General features: G+C 26.9%; 2 protein-coding genes across 9 annotated transcripts; one reads left to right on the top strand and one right to left on the bottom strand.

Moving 5' to 3' along the window:
* Nucleotides 1–26: 26 nt before the first annotated feature.
* On the bottom strand, nt 27–6,177 carry LOC127061445 (sorting nexin-13-like). Of its 6 annotated transcripts, XM_050988313.1 has the most exons (11): nt 5,644–5,871; nt 5,242–5,402; nt 5,045–5,157; nt 4,857–4,956; nt 4,696–4,782; nt 4,497–4,621; nt 3,827–4,388; nt 2,168–3,742; nt 1,912–2,100; nt 1,618–1,832; nt 27–1,541 (listed from the first exon to the last, which is right to left on the bottom strand). In XM_050988313.1, the coding sequence occupies exons 2-11, from the start codon at nt 5,248–5,250 to the stop codon at nt 1,217–1,219; spliced, it is 3,300 nt and encodes a 1,099-aa protein (XP_050844270.1). In that variant the 5' UTR covers nt 5,251–5,402; nt 5,644–5,871; the 3' UTR covers nt 27–1,216. The 6 variants fall into 6 exon arrangements, with proteins under 6 accessions (XP_050844270.1, XP_050844268.1, XP_050844271.1 ...); XM_050988311.1 differs by lacking the exons at nt 5,242–5,402; nt 5,644–5,871 and adding an exon at nt 5,917–6,175; XM_050988314.1 differs by lacking the exon at nt 5,242–5,402.
* A 2,323-nt stretch (nt 6,178–8,500) lies between these two features.
* Nucleotides 8,501–13,128, top strand: LOC127073066 (putative uncharacterized protein DDB_G0282133). Of its 3 annotated transcripts, XR_007785659.1 has the most exons (5): nt 8,501–11,189; nt 11,321–11,522; nt 11,650–11,913; nt 12,103–12,155; nt 12,241–13,128. XR_007785659.1 is itself a non-coding variant. In XM_051014097.1 (4 exons), the coding sequence occupies exons 1-3, from the start codon at nt 9,240–9,242 to the stop codon at nt 11,877–11,879; spliced, it is 2,382 nt and encodes a 793-aa protein (XP_050870054.1). In that variant the 5' UTR covers nt 8,501–9,239; the 3' UTR covers nt 11,880–11,913; nt 12,241–13,128. The 3 variants fall into 3 exon arrangements, 1 of the variants encoding a protein (XP_050870054.1); XR_007785658.1 differs by having other exon boundaries at nt 11,650–12,155; XM_051014097.1 differs by lacking the exon at nt 12,103–12,155.
* The last annotated feature ends 214 nt before the right edge of the window (nt 13,129–13,342 follow it).

Genomic DNA, 13,342 nt, shown 5'->3' with positions numbered 1-13,342 from the left:
CTAACATATATTTTTTACAAAACAAGAATATTTAATATATTTTATATACCTTTGCAGAATTTCGTAAATATCATAAATAAAACATTTATAAATTATAAACAATTCATTTAATAAGTAAAATGTTTTAAACATAGCTCTTTGATGCAATAAAAATTATTGTATATACATATGAGAAATTACATATAACATTAATATACAACGATTTGTACAGAAATTATATATAAGTCTTTAAATATATGCTATGCTTGTTTTTTTTTTTTTGTAAATTTTTTTAAAGACCATTTCGAAGACCATGTAATTTGCTTAACAAATAAAATTATTGCTGCTATCTTAATGGCACACACACTCTGGTATTCTTATAAAGTAATGAATTTAATAAATATCTATATATAAATTATTTTTTATAATCACATACTGCATATATCATGAAAGTTTGAATGGACAGTTACACATATTTTTATCTTATGATTATTTGTAAGAAAACGATTGTTATATAACCATAAGTATATTAAAATGCAAATGGAATGTTTGTGTTATTCTTATTACGTTTACATCATACCGTCAAAAATAATAATCCAATAAAGATCTGTTCAGACGGCACCAACTCATATATAATATTTTCTTGGCCATAAGTTTACAAGTACTTACTTCCTATTAAATATGTATATTACCAAAATTGTAAGATTATCCGATTCTTACTTTGATCCCTCTTAGATTAAACAATAGCTGCTACAATATTATTATTTAGATAATTTCATATTATATTAGGTCGTAACATAAATAAGTTCGGTTATATTCACTTTATGTTTATACTTAAAATCGAATTTATTTATGTTATAATCTAATAGTAATATAGATTATTAAATTCCGAAATACTTACTAAATACAAATATAAATCAAACATAAAGAAAAAAAAGAAAACAAAGAAAACAAATTATATAAATCAATATATCGTAATATTGTTAACTTATACAAATCATAACATATATTTCAATATATCTATCTTAAATGTTTAATTGGTCATCGCCAATATATCGTAGCTGATATAAATATATTAGATCGTTATTGAGAATTCATTCTATAAAGTGTAACTTTATTTTATTTTATTTAGAGTTCATTATCTGGTAATGCAAGACGTTTGTATCGAATCGAAATTAGACACAATTGCGTCTGGATTGTATTATTTCATAATCAAACTGGTTCGTTCGCTCATCTGTTACGTTTTAATTTTATCTTTCAAACGAGAAGACGTAGAGTAAACTTTCTTAAATATATCTCCTATGTTGTTTTTTGGAAATAAAGTTTCTAAAATCCCTTCAAGTAATACATATAATAATCTTCTATTTAATACAGGTTGTTGAAATAATTCAAACACCCTTAGGAGTCCATGTCTTGTTGTTTCACTACCTATGATATGCTTCAAATCATCTGAAAAACAAGAGAGCAATGCTACTTTGGCTACTACTCGAGTTCTATTTTTTGTTTCTGAATCTCGAGTAAGTTTACTTTCAGCTTTAATACCATTGGGCCATAAACTATTCCTGAAAACTTATATACATTAGTTTGATTGAAAAAGAGTGTCAGAAAATTTTAATAATCGTTATATTAGGTATTTACTTAATGAATCGTAAATATCCTGCAACTTTTGTGGGACTAGTCATTAATGAAACATATTCTATTATTCTTCTATTCACAATATCACCAAACATCGTACGAATAATTTGTCTTAATAACGTAATAATTCTTCGTCTTAACCACTGATTTCTTACTTTTAAATCGAAAATTTCATCCATTAGTAGTAACATTATCCTTAATGGAATATTATCACTAGTCTAAAAGCAAATGACATGAGAATTAATTATGTTACATAATTATGGTGAGTTATACAACAAATGAAAAAAATATCGTTACTTCTACATCCAGGCTAGCACCAACTTTAGCATGCTCATAAAAAACAGTACTTTTTTTTGGATTGCCAAAAAATTTACTTATATTATCCATAACACCATCTACTGTACTCAACATATTATCTGGCATAGTCTTTACAGCTTGCGTTACGTTCTTCATGGATGTTTTTAGAGGATTCATTAAATTATCTAACTGTAAAAAAAAAATGGAATTTAAACGTTTATATATCTATCATAAAAATTATTCAAGCGAAATTTACCGTTCGTGAGATTTGACCTCCAGTAACTCCTTTATCATAATCTCCTTGTTCCAAAAATGCTAATAAGAGATTTTGTAAACCCATGTGGCCATCAACAACTGTTGGTTTTGTTAGTTGATGTAACCAAGCATTCAACATTAGCATTCTTTTTTCCAATACAGTCCTCTCCATATTATGAAAGGCTTTCTTAGCAGGAAATGGAATTTTGGCCAAGTCATAATATTTTTCTTTTATTTTTTGATACAAATCATAGAAATCAGAATATCTTCTATAAATGTGCCATTTTTCTTGATAACCTGAATCATAACATTTGGTAACAGCCACAGCATATATACCGTACGTTTTGCCACGATCATTAACGATACCAGTTTCAATTATCTTTGCAGTAATTTCAAAACGACCTTCTTGGAGCTTTTTAATTACACTTAAGTCACAGTTTTGTTCATCTAATGTGATACATTGATCTATGTTTGAATCTAAATAAAAAGCTACATCTTTTCCTTCATTAATTTCATCCAAATCTATACTTGATAGCTTTTGAATATTTTTCGTATCTTTTGTATTATTTAAAGATTTTTTTTCAATATCACTGCATGATTTAGATTCACTTGACTCAACAGTATCTATCAAATTTAATGAAGAATTTGATTTTAGTTTGCTTTCTTTTCTTGTTGTTATATTTGCTTCACTGTTAGTACAACTTTCTGTTAAATTATGCAAAGTATTTAATTCATCATTAACACTAGTTAAATTTATACTTTTTAAAGATTTTGTATCATCCTCAGAGATTGGATCTTTCAGCAAATCTAGTTCAGCAAGAAGTTTAACATATGCAAGTGATTTTTTAAAACTAGGTAAAAATCTATCCTCATTTTGTAACTTTTCATAGCAACAAACTAAGAGATCATCAAACCATACTTCCTTAACAGTTTCAGTTTTTATTTTTATTATTAAACTTTTTACTAATAAATCATCTAACTGCAACTTTGATGATGCTTTATCACTCAAATACTGTTGATAAATTTTTAAAGCAGCCTCTTTTAAATTTTCTAGATCTACATTTTTACGTTTAGTATTAACGATACTCGAGGTTGAAGGACCAGTCTGTAATTTTTGTAAATGAATATCTGCTATTTGTTGCTCTGCTGATACTCTCCAACCATATATATTTAAATAAAAGTACAGATATGCCTCAGCATTTATAGAAGTCATATAATCAATAAAATAACTAAGTGCAATATTGTTCTTCAACAATTCATCTAAAGGCAAATTAACTAATTTTTGCCCAGGAACAATTAATCTATTCCAGTCTGGTTGAGTACCAATTCCATCTCCCTCTGATTCTAAACCCTCTTGCATTCCAACAATTCTTGTCTCCAAAATTGTTGCAAAATAAAGTAAACTATTTAATCGTTGCTTTGCTGACAAATCATCATCCCCAGTTAAATCTTTTGAACATAGATGTGCTATTTCCTTAGAAATAATATTTTTTGTTGCCACTAGTTCTTCCAAATTATCAGTTATTCTAATTACTGTCAAAAAGATATCACTTGGCAATCCACTTTCTTTATTACACTGAAATTATGATTTAACTATCACTAGAGAGAGATATAAAAGAAACGATATATTATTATAATTTATTTTAAATTTAAAGCTTACCAGCCATATAAATGCCTGATTAATATAATCAGGATCAGAGAATAGATTCAGTAATGGTCTAATTATGGCATTTGCTAATAATTCTTTCAAAAAATATCTAACAGTTAAACAATCATAATCTTCCTTTGGCAATATTAAATGTAAGAGACCTTCTGATATTTCACATAATAATTCTCGTTCTTGAGCTTTGTTTGTGCATACGACATCTCTACATATCAAATTATTTTCCATTTGCACTTCAAGATCAAAGAATATTTTTTCTAAAGATTCCTCCTCATTTTGGTCTCCAAGTTCAATAGGTTCAATGAGAGATGATAAATTAGGAACATAAAATTTTGACTGAGTATACCAAGATATATCAGTTTCACTTTTATTCCGTCGATGCGTGGGCATTCTTTTTGGTGTTCCACCTGAAGTACTAGAACTAGCACTGCCCTTATATAATTTCTGCGTTCTAAGTTCTTTTATTCTTACTTGGGCTTGACGATACAATCTCATGTGTGAAGCAGCATCATCAACAAGACGTGTAGTTAAATATGGTATCCAGTTAACAGCTTTTACCCTAATTTAGAAAAAAATATGCTGAATAATGTAAAGACCAATCACAAATAATTAACGACTATCCAATTTAACCTTTTTTTTGTATTTGCTGCCTTAATATTTTACACACCGATTTGCTATATTGATGGCAATTTTTTGAGCATTATTGCGAACTGAATAGAGAAATTCTTTATCGTCTGTAATAGAGCTGTACCAACTTTGCACATAATCCCTGATGATAAAGTCTAAAATTTCCTAAAAAATATATACATGAAGATACTACCTACTTTGATATGAACTAAATAGACTAATAATTATTGTATATGTACTTGCAGAGATTCATCGATAATACGGCTACCAGTAATTCTTCTATCTAATGTAAAAGTAATCTTTTCCTTGGATAAATTAAAAATATACTGTAAATGACAAATGTGATGAAAATTAAAATGGAAAAACTGAAGAAAGAAATAATGTCATGATATTAATATACCTGCCGAAATTGATAAGTCTTTTTGTTTATATCCTCCCGCTCTGATATTAGAGCATTATTATCGCTGAGAGTAGATATTCTATTTATACAGACCATTGTTCTAAAATTAACATAGAATAACAATATTATGTTATTATAACATTCTATCATATATTGGTTAATATTGTTAAAAAAAAATACAAATTTACCCTATGATTAAAACAAGCAAAGAAACAAAAAGTTTTACGATCAAGCCTATGCCAAGAATGGCAATCAAAAATATTATGATGGCTCCAACTACTCCATACAGCCGAATATTCATCTGCAAAAATGATAAGTAACATTGTAAAAGTATTACTTTTTAAATATAGAAGTACTTGTAAAATTAAAAATTGTCTTTGTTTACTTTAAACATAAAAATTGGTCACAGAATCAAATCGATGTATATACTGGATATCTCAAGAAATGTTGGATTATATGTAGATAAGTAATAGTGAACATATAGTATTGGAAATTTCCTATGATACTAATATTGCTGTTGTTTAATAATTGCACTTTTATTACTTTCTGTAAGCGTTAATGATTTGTTAAATTATTGAAATAATTTATACAAATACAAATAATTCATAGTAATATATTAATAATCAGTATTTCAAAAAAGGCAAAATAGCAAAAGACAAGATAATGAAAACGAAAATAATAAATATATAATTTATCCAACAATGCCAGATCTCGTAATTTTTCTCACGAAAAAAATCACCTGTCACGTTGATTATGAACACTTTAAGAAGTCTATTCACATACGTACACACTAAGTTGTTGCTGTCAAATCATCATTAACATCGATCTTACAAAATAAACAACAGCAATGTTGAACGATATAACCGTAAAAGTAATATGGCGAAATAGAACGTCATTAAGAATTTTCACAATCCTATTATTATATATCACGTAGAACAAATCGTTACTATATTACACACGATACAATATTTAACAATATTTATATGAAATGTACTAACTATCCTTATACGAACCGTTTTTTTTTTTTTTTTTTTTTTTAATTTATATATTATGTACCTACCTTCGAAGACTCCGATAAATTGCTCTTTGTGTATTTACGTACATATTGCATATCTTCTATGGATCATTGTACAAATTAGTCACCTATATAGCAATTTGTTTACATCTTTATAAAAGATTAATATATAATACGATACGTTTAACATGTCTTCTAACTAGAAAGAAAAACAGGGCGGTCAAGAGCGCCGCTACATAACATAATATTATGATACGATACGATATGGAACGACTCTACATTTCGACTGTTATTTGGAACATGCGCATCTGATAAAAATATTAGATAATTTACAATTTTTTTTAAATATTCAGCACACTTCCCATCTAAAATAAAATAATAAAATAATAAATATCGTTATTGATTCGTAATCTATATTTTATTCTTTTTCATTTCTACTGAATTCATAAAAATTCTTTTTTATTGCAGTTATTGTTTCAGAATAGGGCAATTTCCTTAAAAAAAAAAAAAAAAAAAAAAAAAAAAAAAAAAAAAAAAAAAAAAATCATAGATACAATTACATAAAATAAAAATATAATACAAAGAAAAGTGAGTAATTTGAAAAATTTATATTGTTGTATATGCATCAGTTTTTAAAAATTAATTTAAATCTATCATAGTGGAACGTTTTTAGTCTTTGAAGGTTATTAGATAGATCTTTATTACAATTAATCTATAATAATCTTTATTACTATTATTTTCAAATTATAACCAATTTCTCTCGTTTCTTAACTTTCGCCTTACCAACTTTAATAATTGTGAATAATATATTGGAAACTTTGTGTATAACACTAAATTTGACACAATCCGATAGAGAACAAGGCTTTATTTTCTGCTCATTCATTGGCTGCGTTCAGCAGAACAAGCAGTTTAATTAAGTAATATTTCTATATACGTTCGACGTAACAAGTATACGTAAGCCATAAGAAAATCAAAGTCGATTATTCTCATTCTTTTTTCTATATTTTCGTCGGAGTCAAAAACAGAGTCGTATATGATGGGGCTTACGTACTACGACTTACACTTTACGCCTTATTAGATACGTATTAAGAAGTAAATCTTTACGAAATTTGGTATATGTGGTATTGGCTAGTTTATGTTTACATACAAAAAATGTAGAAGAGAATAGTCGATTCTGATTAGTGGATTTCAATACGGCTTACGTATTATGTTTTTCATCGATCTGTATTCTACTTATTTACAAAGTATATTTACGATTCTGAACACACTTTCTTGGACTATATATTTGGAGTAAGTGGAAGCTTATTTTGTATTATGATCAGACTTCTCATAACCTATATTTTTAAATAAGGATATAAAGTCGAATAAATAGTCAAAAACATTTAGTAGTATATTATTCCTATTGTTATTTAAAAAAGACATTATTAATGAATCTAATGCTACTTATTATATTGGATGAAGATCTTAACCTAAAACAAACTTAAATTAAATTAAACTAAACTAAATAAACAAAATTCTTTTATTTATTTATCCTTATATTCGATGTTCTAATGATAATAATCTGCGTACATTATTTTATAATTTTTATGACTATCTGCTATTATTACACTACCTACGATATATACGTTATAGATTTAAATATTTCTCGAAAATACTGTACACATTATAATATTATAATATTGTTACGTCTCACGAAGCAGAGATATCGGGAAAAATAAATTCTCTTCGAGGAGCTCCTGCGATGTGTAATGTGCGCCTTTCGGTCCTCAACTACTATGTGTAGTTCTAAGGAACGGAATTGACACCCAACGGTATGCTAGAGGGCGCACTTAAGCCAATCAAATGACACTTACCTTTACCTTCGGCGAATGGAAAGCTGTGGATTACTTCAGTTTTGGTGATGATGATTGGCTGACGGGAACCCGACGCAGGAATGTACTTCTTCTATTGGATTGAATGTAGTTACCGGATTGGTTGATTCTCTAGCCCTTGGCTCGTTTCAAGGAAATAGTGATGATTGGTGCCGAAATTGTATGAAAGCGTTTATCGACATGCCGTAATTTATGAATTTTTTGATCGCGTTTAAGCTACGTGTAATCGGACGAAATAAAAATAGGATTAAGATTCTTCTCGATATGAATTAGGAGAATGAGGATTATTGATTTTAAAGTGCTTCAACAACACTTAATTTATTATAAATAATACTAACAAAATGATAAAAATGAATAATAGCTAAAAATAACCGTAACAAAGGCTGAGTCAGAATGATAGCAAAAAAATTTATACTATTAAAGTTTGAACAAGAATCTGAGCAATAATAGTAGTAATTGGTACAGTGAAATGATCTAAGCAACAATAGTCTAATAGTAATCGTAGTAACTAATACAATGAGCAATAATCTGAACAATAAAGAATAATCAAAAATCGTTGATCAATAATCGTTAATGAATAATCGTTGAGACGACGTGTGTGGCCAGTTAAATAAGGAGCTTTAACCAATCAGCGAAGACCGAATTGCCGCGGTGTCGTGATTGGCTCATCGTAACTCTTCCTAGGAGCAAACTACGCGCTGGTAGGGATGACGCGTAGATTTGACACAGTTGCCTGACATCTGTGCTGGCATTCGTTGTTTTTCCGTTTTCCTTTGTTTATGCTCACACCTGTGCTGGCGTTCGTTGTTTTTCCCCTTTTTCTTTGTTTAGGCTTATCTTCCTTTGTCTGATGATAGAAAATCTGATACATATTGCTGAACATATTATCTAATTTTTATATCGGTTAGGATATGTTCTCATGGAACAATAGTTTTTTTTATTATAAGCTTAGGGTCAGCGTAGGATGTAATAATATACATAAGTTTAAACAATTTAATTTTTTAATCGTTTTTAACGTTTACATAGCGACCAATAAAATTTCGTTATTTTTATGAATGTATATACTATCAGATAATAGATTGTTTCACTTAACACAAATTAAGTTGGCAATGGTATTTCGTCAAAACGTAGGGATGTCCCGTGTTACTTGCATTCTCAGTAATTTTCGTATTTCAAATATGTGATTTTCTTGTACTTTTATTTTATGTAATATAATTTGTAATTGACGATATTGTTATTGATTCGTTTTAGTACATAGTACAAAAAGAAATATTTTACAAGCAGTTTTAGAAAAGTGTTATTTTGTTATTAATATTATTTATAGGTTAAATCGAGATAAATTATATATCATATTTATCAATTATACATATATCATTAATATATTAATGAACGGTGAATATAGAACGGTATATATAAAACTGAGATATATATATTCATTCAGCAAATAAATAAATAACTAAATATATTAGAAATTTTACTATCAAAAAATTACGTAATATGGATAACAAGCAAGTAACAGAATGTATAAGAGAATTTACATTAAGACAACAGTATCCAAGCATAGCTCCAAAACAAAAAAATACAAATCTACCTAAAGTAAAGGTAGAAACAAAGCCATGTTCACAATCATTGATACCTACGAAAACAAAACTTATGTCAACAGTCAATGTGCAAATTAAAGATGGATTTCATAAATTAAGATTAAAATCGCCAAGTGGTAAATATTTAGGAGAATTTAATGCACAAATGTTATCTTATAATAGCAACATTATAAAAAGTAAGACGCTTATAAATCAGAACAAATGTAAAAGTTTAAATAAATCTGTTATATTGTCAAATGTAATGTCAGAAGATAAAGCAAAAAAGTTGGTAACTATTGTACCCCTTCAATCTATAAAAAATATTATTAATGTATCGAAGTTAGAGAATACAATTTCTTCTGAAAAGAATAATGGCAATGTTAATAAAAAATGCCAAGCTAAAACTATTTCTTTAAAACATATTGTCACTACTGATAAGTGTCAGAAAAAAAAAGAAAATACAAATACTATAAATATGGATATAGATATTATTACAAATAATGAGTGTAATAAAAATGGAGAATCCGAATATAATCAAATTCAAAACACATTAGTAAAAAATGAAAATAAGTTAAAAAGTACAAAAGATGTTTTGTTGGATACAAATGTATTAGAAAATATTAAACAAATAAAAAATACAAATTCTTTGTCAGAATTATCAGAATATATATTATTTCCTAAACATAAAAATGTTATTGATACATTTTCATCAACATTTTCAAATCAATCTGTGAATATGCCTAACAACATAATTAAAATAGTAGACAAAAAAAGTACAGATATAGGTAATTCTGTACTTGACAATAATAAATTATTTAATAATACAAAGAAAGAATTATATTTATTACCAATGAATAATGAAGATATAGATATATCTTTTGAACAGAACAATAAAGTAATTAATTTGAAATCTGATGATCACATTTTATCTGAAGAAAGTGTAAATACGACAAGCAATGAAAGGACTGCTACAAATATTTCTAACCATCAACAAAATATGTTTGAACAAAACATGATTGTACATAATAATGAAATATCATTATCAGATAACTGCATTACAAGAAATGATAATGTAACACATGTAAACCATAATAATGATAATGTATGTAATAATAGTTCTCTAAAGTATGATAATAATAATATTCCTGTTGCCACTGCAGAAAATGGTTATACAAATTTTAAATCTCAAAATGTCAACAATTATTCAATAAAAAGTCATTTTGATAATGATATATCATTGCAAAAACCATTATTTTCTAATTGGAATACTCTTAAAGAGATAGTGACTATAAAAGATGAACAAATAAGAATTAAAGCTTTCAAAGCCCTTGTAGATTGTATTGCAATAAACGAACAGATTCCTTCACACCTATCAACAGATTTAAAAACAATGTGTGACATTAAAGTACAGACAGACATTAATTCATTTGAACCACAGAATTTTACTACTACAGAGGAAAATACATTTGGTATACCAAAAATAAAATTAAAAGAATCATATCCTGCAAATACAATAGAAAATTCGAATATAAATCTAGTGAATGATATGTATGAAAATTCATTTTTTTCACTTTCTAATCAATCAGAAGAGTCTAATATATATCTCGAAAAATTTACTGATGATGTGTGTAATAAAAATAGTGGTGCTAATAAAGTTAAACAAATTTTATCACAAGCAAATCCCTTTTATAACAAAATCTTTAAACAACTACAAAAAGACTTTGAAACTGCCAAACAATGGGATGAAAATGGAATGTTAAATATACATAGAGCTGTTATTAACAATAGAGTTTATGATGCTCAAAGACATTTAATGGTACTTGAAGCTTGTAATATAAATGTAGACATACCTACAGAGTCTCATATGGTAACTTTTTTACAATTGTTTTTATGATAATAATTATTATTATATGTAAATTACTTATTGATAATAATTTATAAATTGTTATAACTGACAAAAAAATTATTTAATAAACATCTTTAAACATTTATTTGCAGACAAGTTTAGAATTGGCAGTTAAACATAATGTATCTACTGAAATTGTCAAGTTGCTGTTAAAAGCTGGTGCAAATCCAGTATCATTAAAACCAGTACATGAGTCAGCTTTGATAATAGCCAGTAAGACAAATTTTTCATTATTACCAGAACTTGTAAAACATGTTTCATGTACTAAACTACTAAATAATGTGGATTTTACAGGTAAATCATTAATGGTATAGTTTTGTCCTGAAAGGTTTTGTCCTGAAAAATCTAATTATATAGAAAAGCATTTTATTATATATTTTTTTATTTTAATTAAATTATATATATATTTTTTACTTTTTAGGTTTTGCTCCATTACATTACTGTGCTCAATATGGTAACTTAAAAGGAGTTATATCATTAATAAATATGGGTGCTAATATAAATTTAAAAGAAAGCAGATCTGGCAGAACTCCACTTTTTCTGGCAATAGAAAATAAGCATCCCATAATAGCAAAAAAACTTATTGAAAATGGGGCATCAATAAATATCCCTAACTTTGCTGGACAAACAGTTATTTCATTAGCAGATTAAATCAATCATTTTACTAAGAACACTTGCTACAATTGTAAATAACTTTCTGATAAACATATCTAGATACACCTTAAATATATATATATATATATATATATATATATATATATATTTATAATAATATTATAACAACAGATCTGTACTTTTGGTCAGATAAATTGTATTTAAGTTGTATCTAGAATTAATAATAAGGCTGTGTTTTTTTTAAATCAACTTTTTGCAGTTGTAGTAGCATGGATATCTTATCAGTCGAAATTATTTTCGTTTGCATAAAAAGTAATGTACATTCAATCAGTTTTTGTTTAAAAATTCTACTCCTACAGATTAAGAATCTGAGATTCATCTTTTATTTATATTTCAGATGCACAGTGCATAAGAATGTGTATGCACTATAATAATAATAAGGTAGGCTGTGTAAAATCCACACCCTAACCAACATTAAATGGTAAAAGTGCCTTGCCAAAAATATCTGAGAGTAAATTACTATTTTCTTTATATATCTTTCATTCCTCTGTTTATCTCTATCTGAAAAATCAACTGGAAAAATGGCACAAATCCTAAAGAAAACTTCAATTAGATATTTTCATAATTTTTATATGGACCAAAACAATTTAAAATTGGAAGTCTCTAGTATTTATTGAGATAAGTATTATCCAAATTTAAGGATATTTCAGACATCAACATATTCGGTAGATACAAATCAAGACAGTTACAATCAAATTGACTGACCTTACCTATCAATTTAATTTTAATATCAGTGTGTTTATCATAATATAGATGACCTTTTCATGAGTGGTTAAATGTTTTAAGTGTTTCAACCTGAAATATTGTCTAAGCTCAACTAAGTATAAGAAAAGAAAATAGTCAGAATTCGAAAAAAATGGACATAATAAAACTATTCAAAAAAAATAAAAAACAATGATGAAGTTTTACTCTGATAATGGTAATTCAACATAATCTGTAACAAAATTATGATATATATTTATTGTTAATGTTCTTACATGTTCTTCTCTTCAAAAAAAAGACGAATTGTAAACAGGATGATGTAGTATTATTATTATTATTATTATACATAAATATTTATTTGTAATTAAAAAATTTACTGATGGCTCATATCAATAATACTGTATACTATAAGGTAGCATTCTTTTTACAACTATCTGTCTATTTCGGTATATTTAGTTATTAATATTAAATAATGACAATAGTATACTTGTACCTAGTTTACTTATTCTTAATATATAAAGATCATACATCTATCATAACTTTTATTATTTTCTAAGAGATACGGAGAATTAATTTACAAAACTGATAACCTTTTATCCCCACCCTTTTTATTATCTTTCTTTAGTTGATCATCGCTGCTGTTAAATTATCATTCTTCAGTTTTTCTTTGCTGTTGCTATGTTGCATGTCACAATGTCACAATGTCACACATATTGTATCTTATCTATCAATAAAGG

This window comes from Vespula vulgaris, chromosome 2 (genome assembly GCF_905475345.1).
Source record: "Vespula vulgaris chromosome 2, iyVesVulg1.1, whole genome shotgun sequence".
NCBI lineage: Eukaryota > Metazoa > Arthropoda > Insecta > Hymenoptera > Vespidae > Vespula > Vespula vulgaris.
Note: the sequence above shows the minus strand (reverse complement) of the source record. Positions and strands in the feature narration are given on the sequence as shown.

Coding starts and splice junctions, on each gene's coding strand:
- LOC127061445 (XM_050988311.1), bottom strand. CDS start 5,967: ATGCAATATGTACGTAAATACACAAAGAGCAATTTATCGGAGTCTTCG. Junction 4,783..4,856: donor AGACTTATCAATTTCGGCAG/GTATATTAATAT, acceptor TGTCATTTACAG/TATATTTTTAATTTATCCAA. Junction 3,743..3,826: donor ATCAGGCATTTATATGGCTG/GTAAGCTTTAAA, acceptor TCATAATTTCAG/TGTAATAAAGAAAGTGGATT.
- LOC127073066 (XM_051014097.1), top strand. CDS start 9,240: ATGGATAACAAGCAAGTAACAGAATGTATAAGAGAATTTACATTAAGA. Junction 11,190..11,320: donor TACCTACAGAGTCTCATATG/GTAACTTTTTTA, acceptor ATTTATTTGCAG/ACAAGTTTAGAATTGGCAGT. Junction 11,523..11,649: donor AAATAATGTGGATTTTACAG/GTAAATCATTAA, acceptor TTTACTTTTTAG/GTTTTGCTCCATTACATTAC.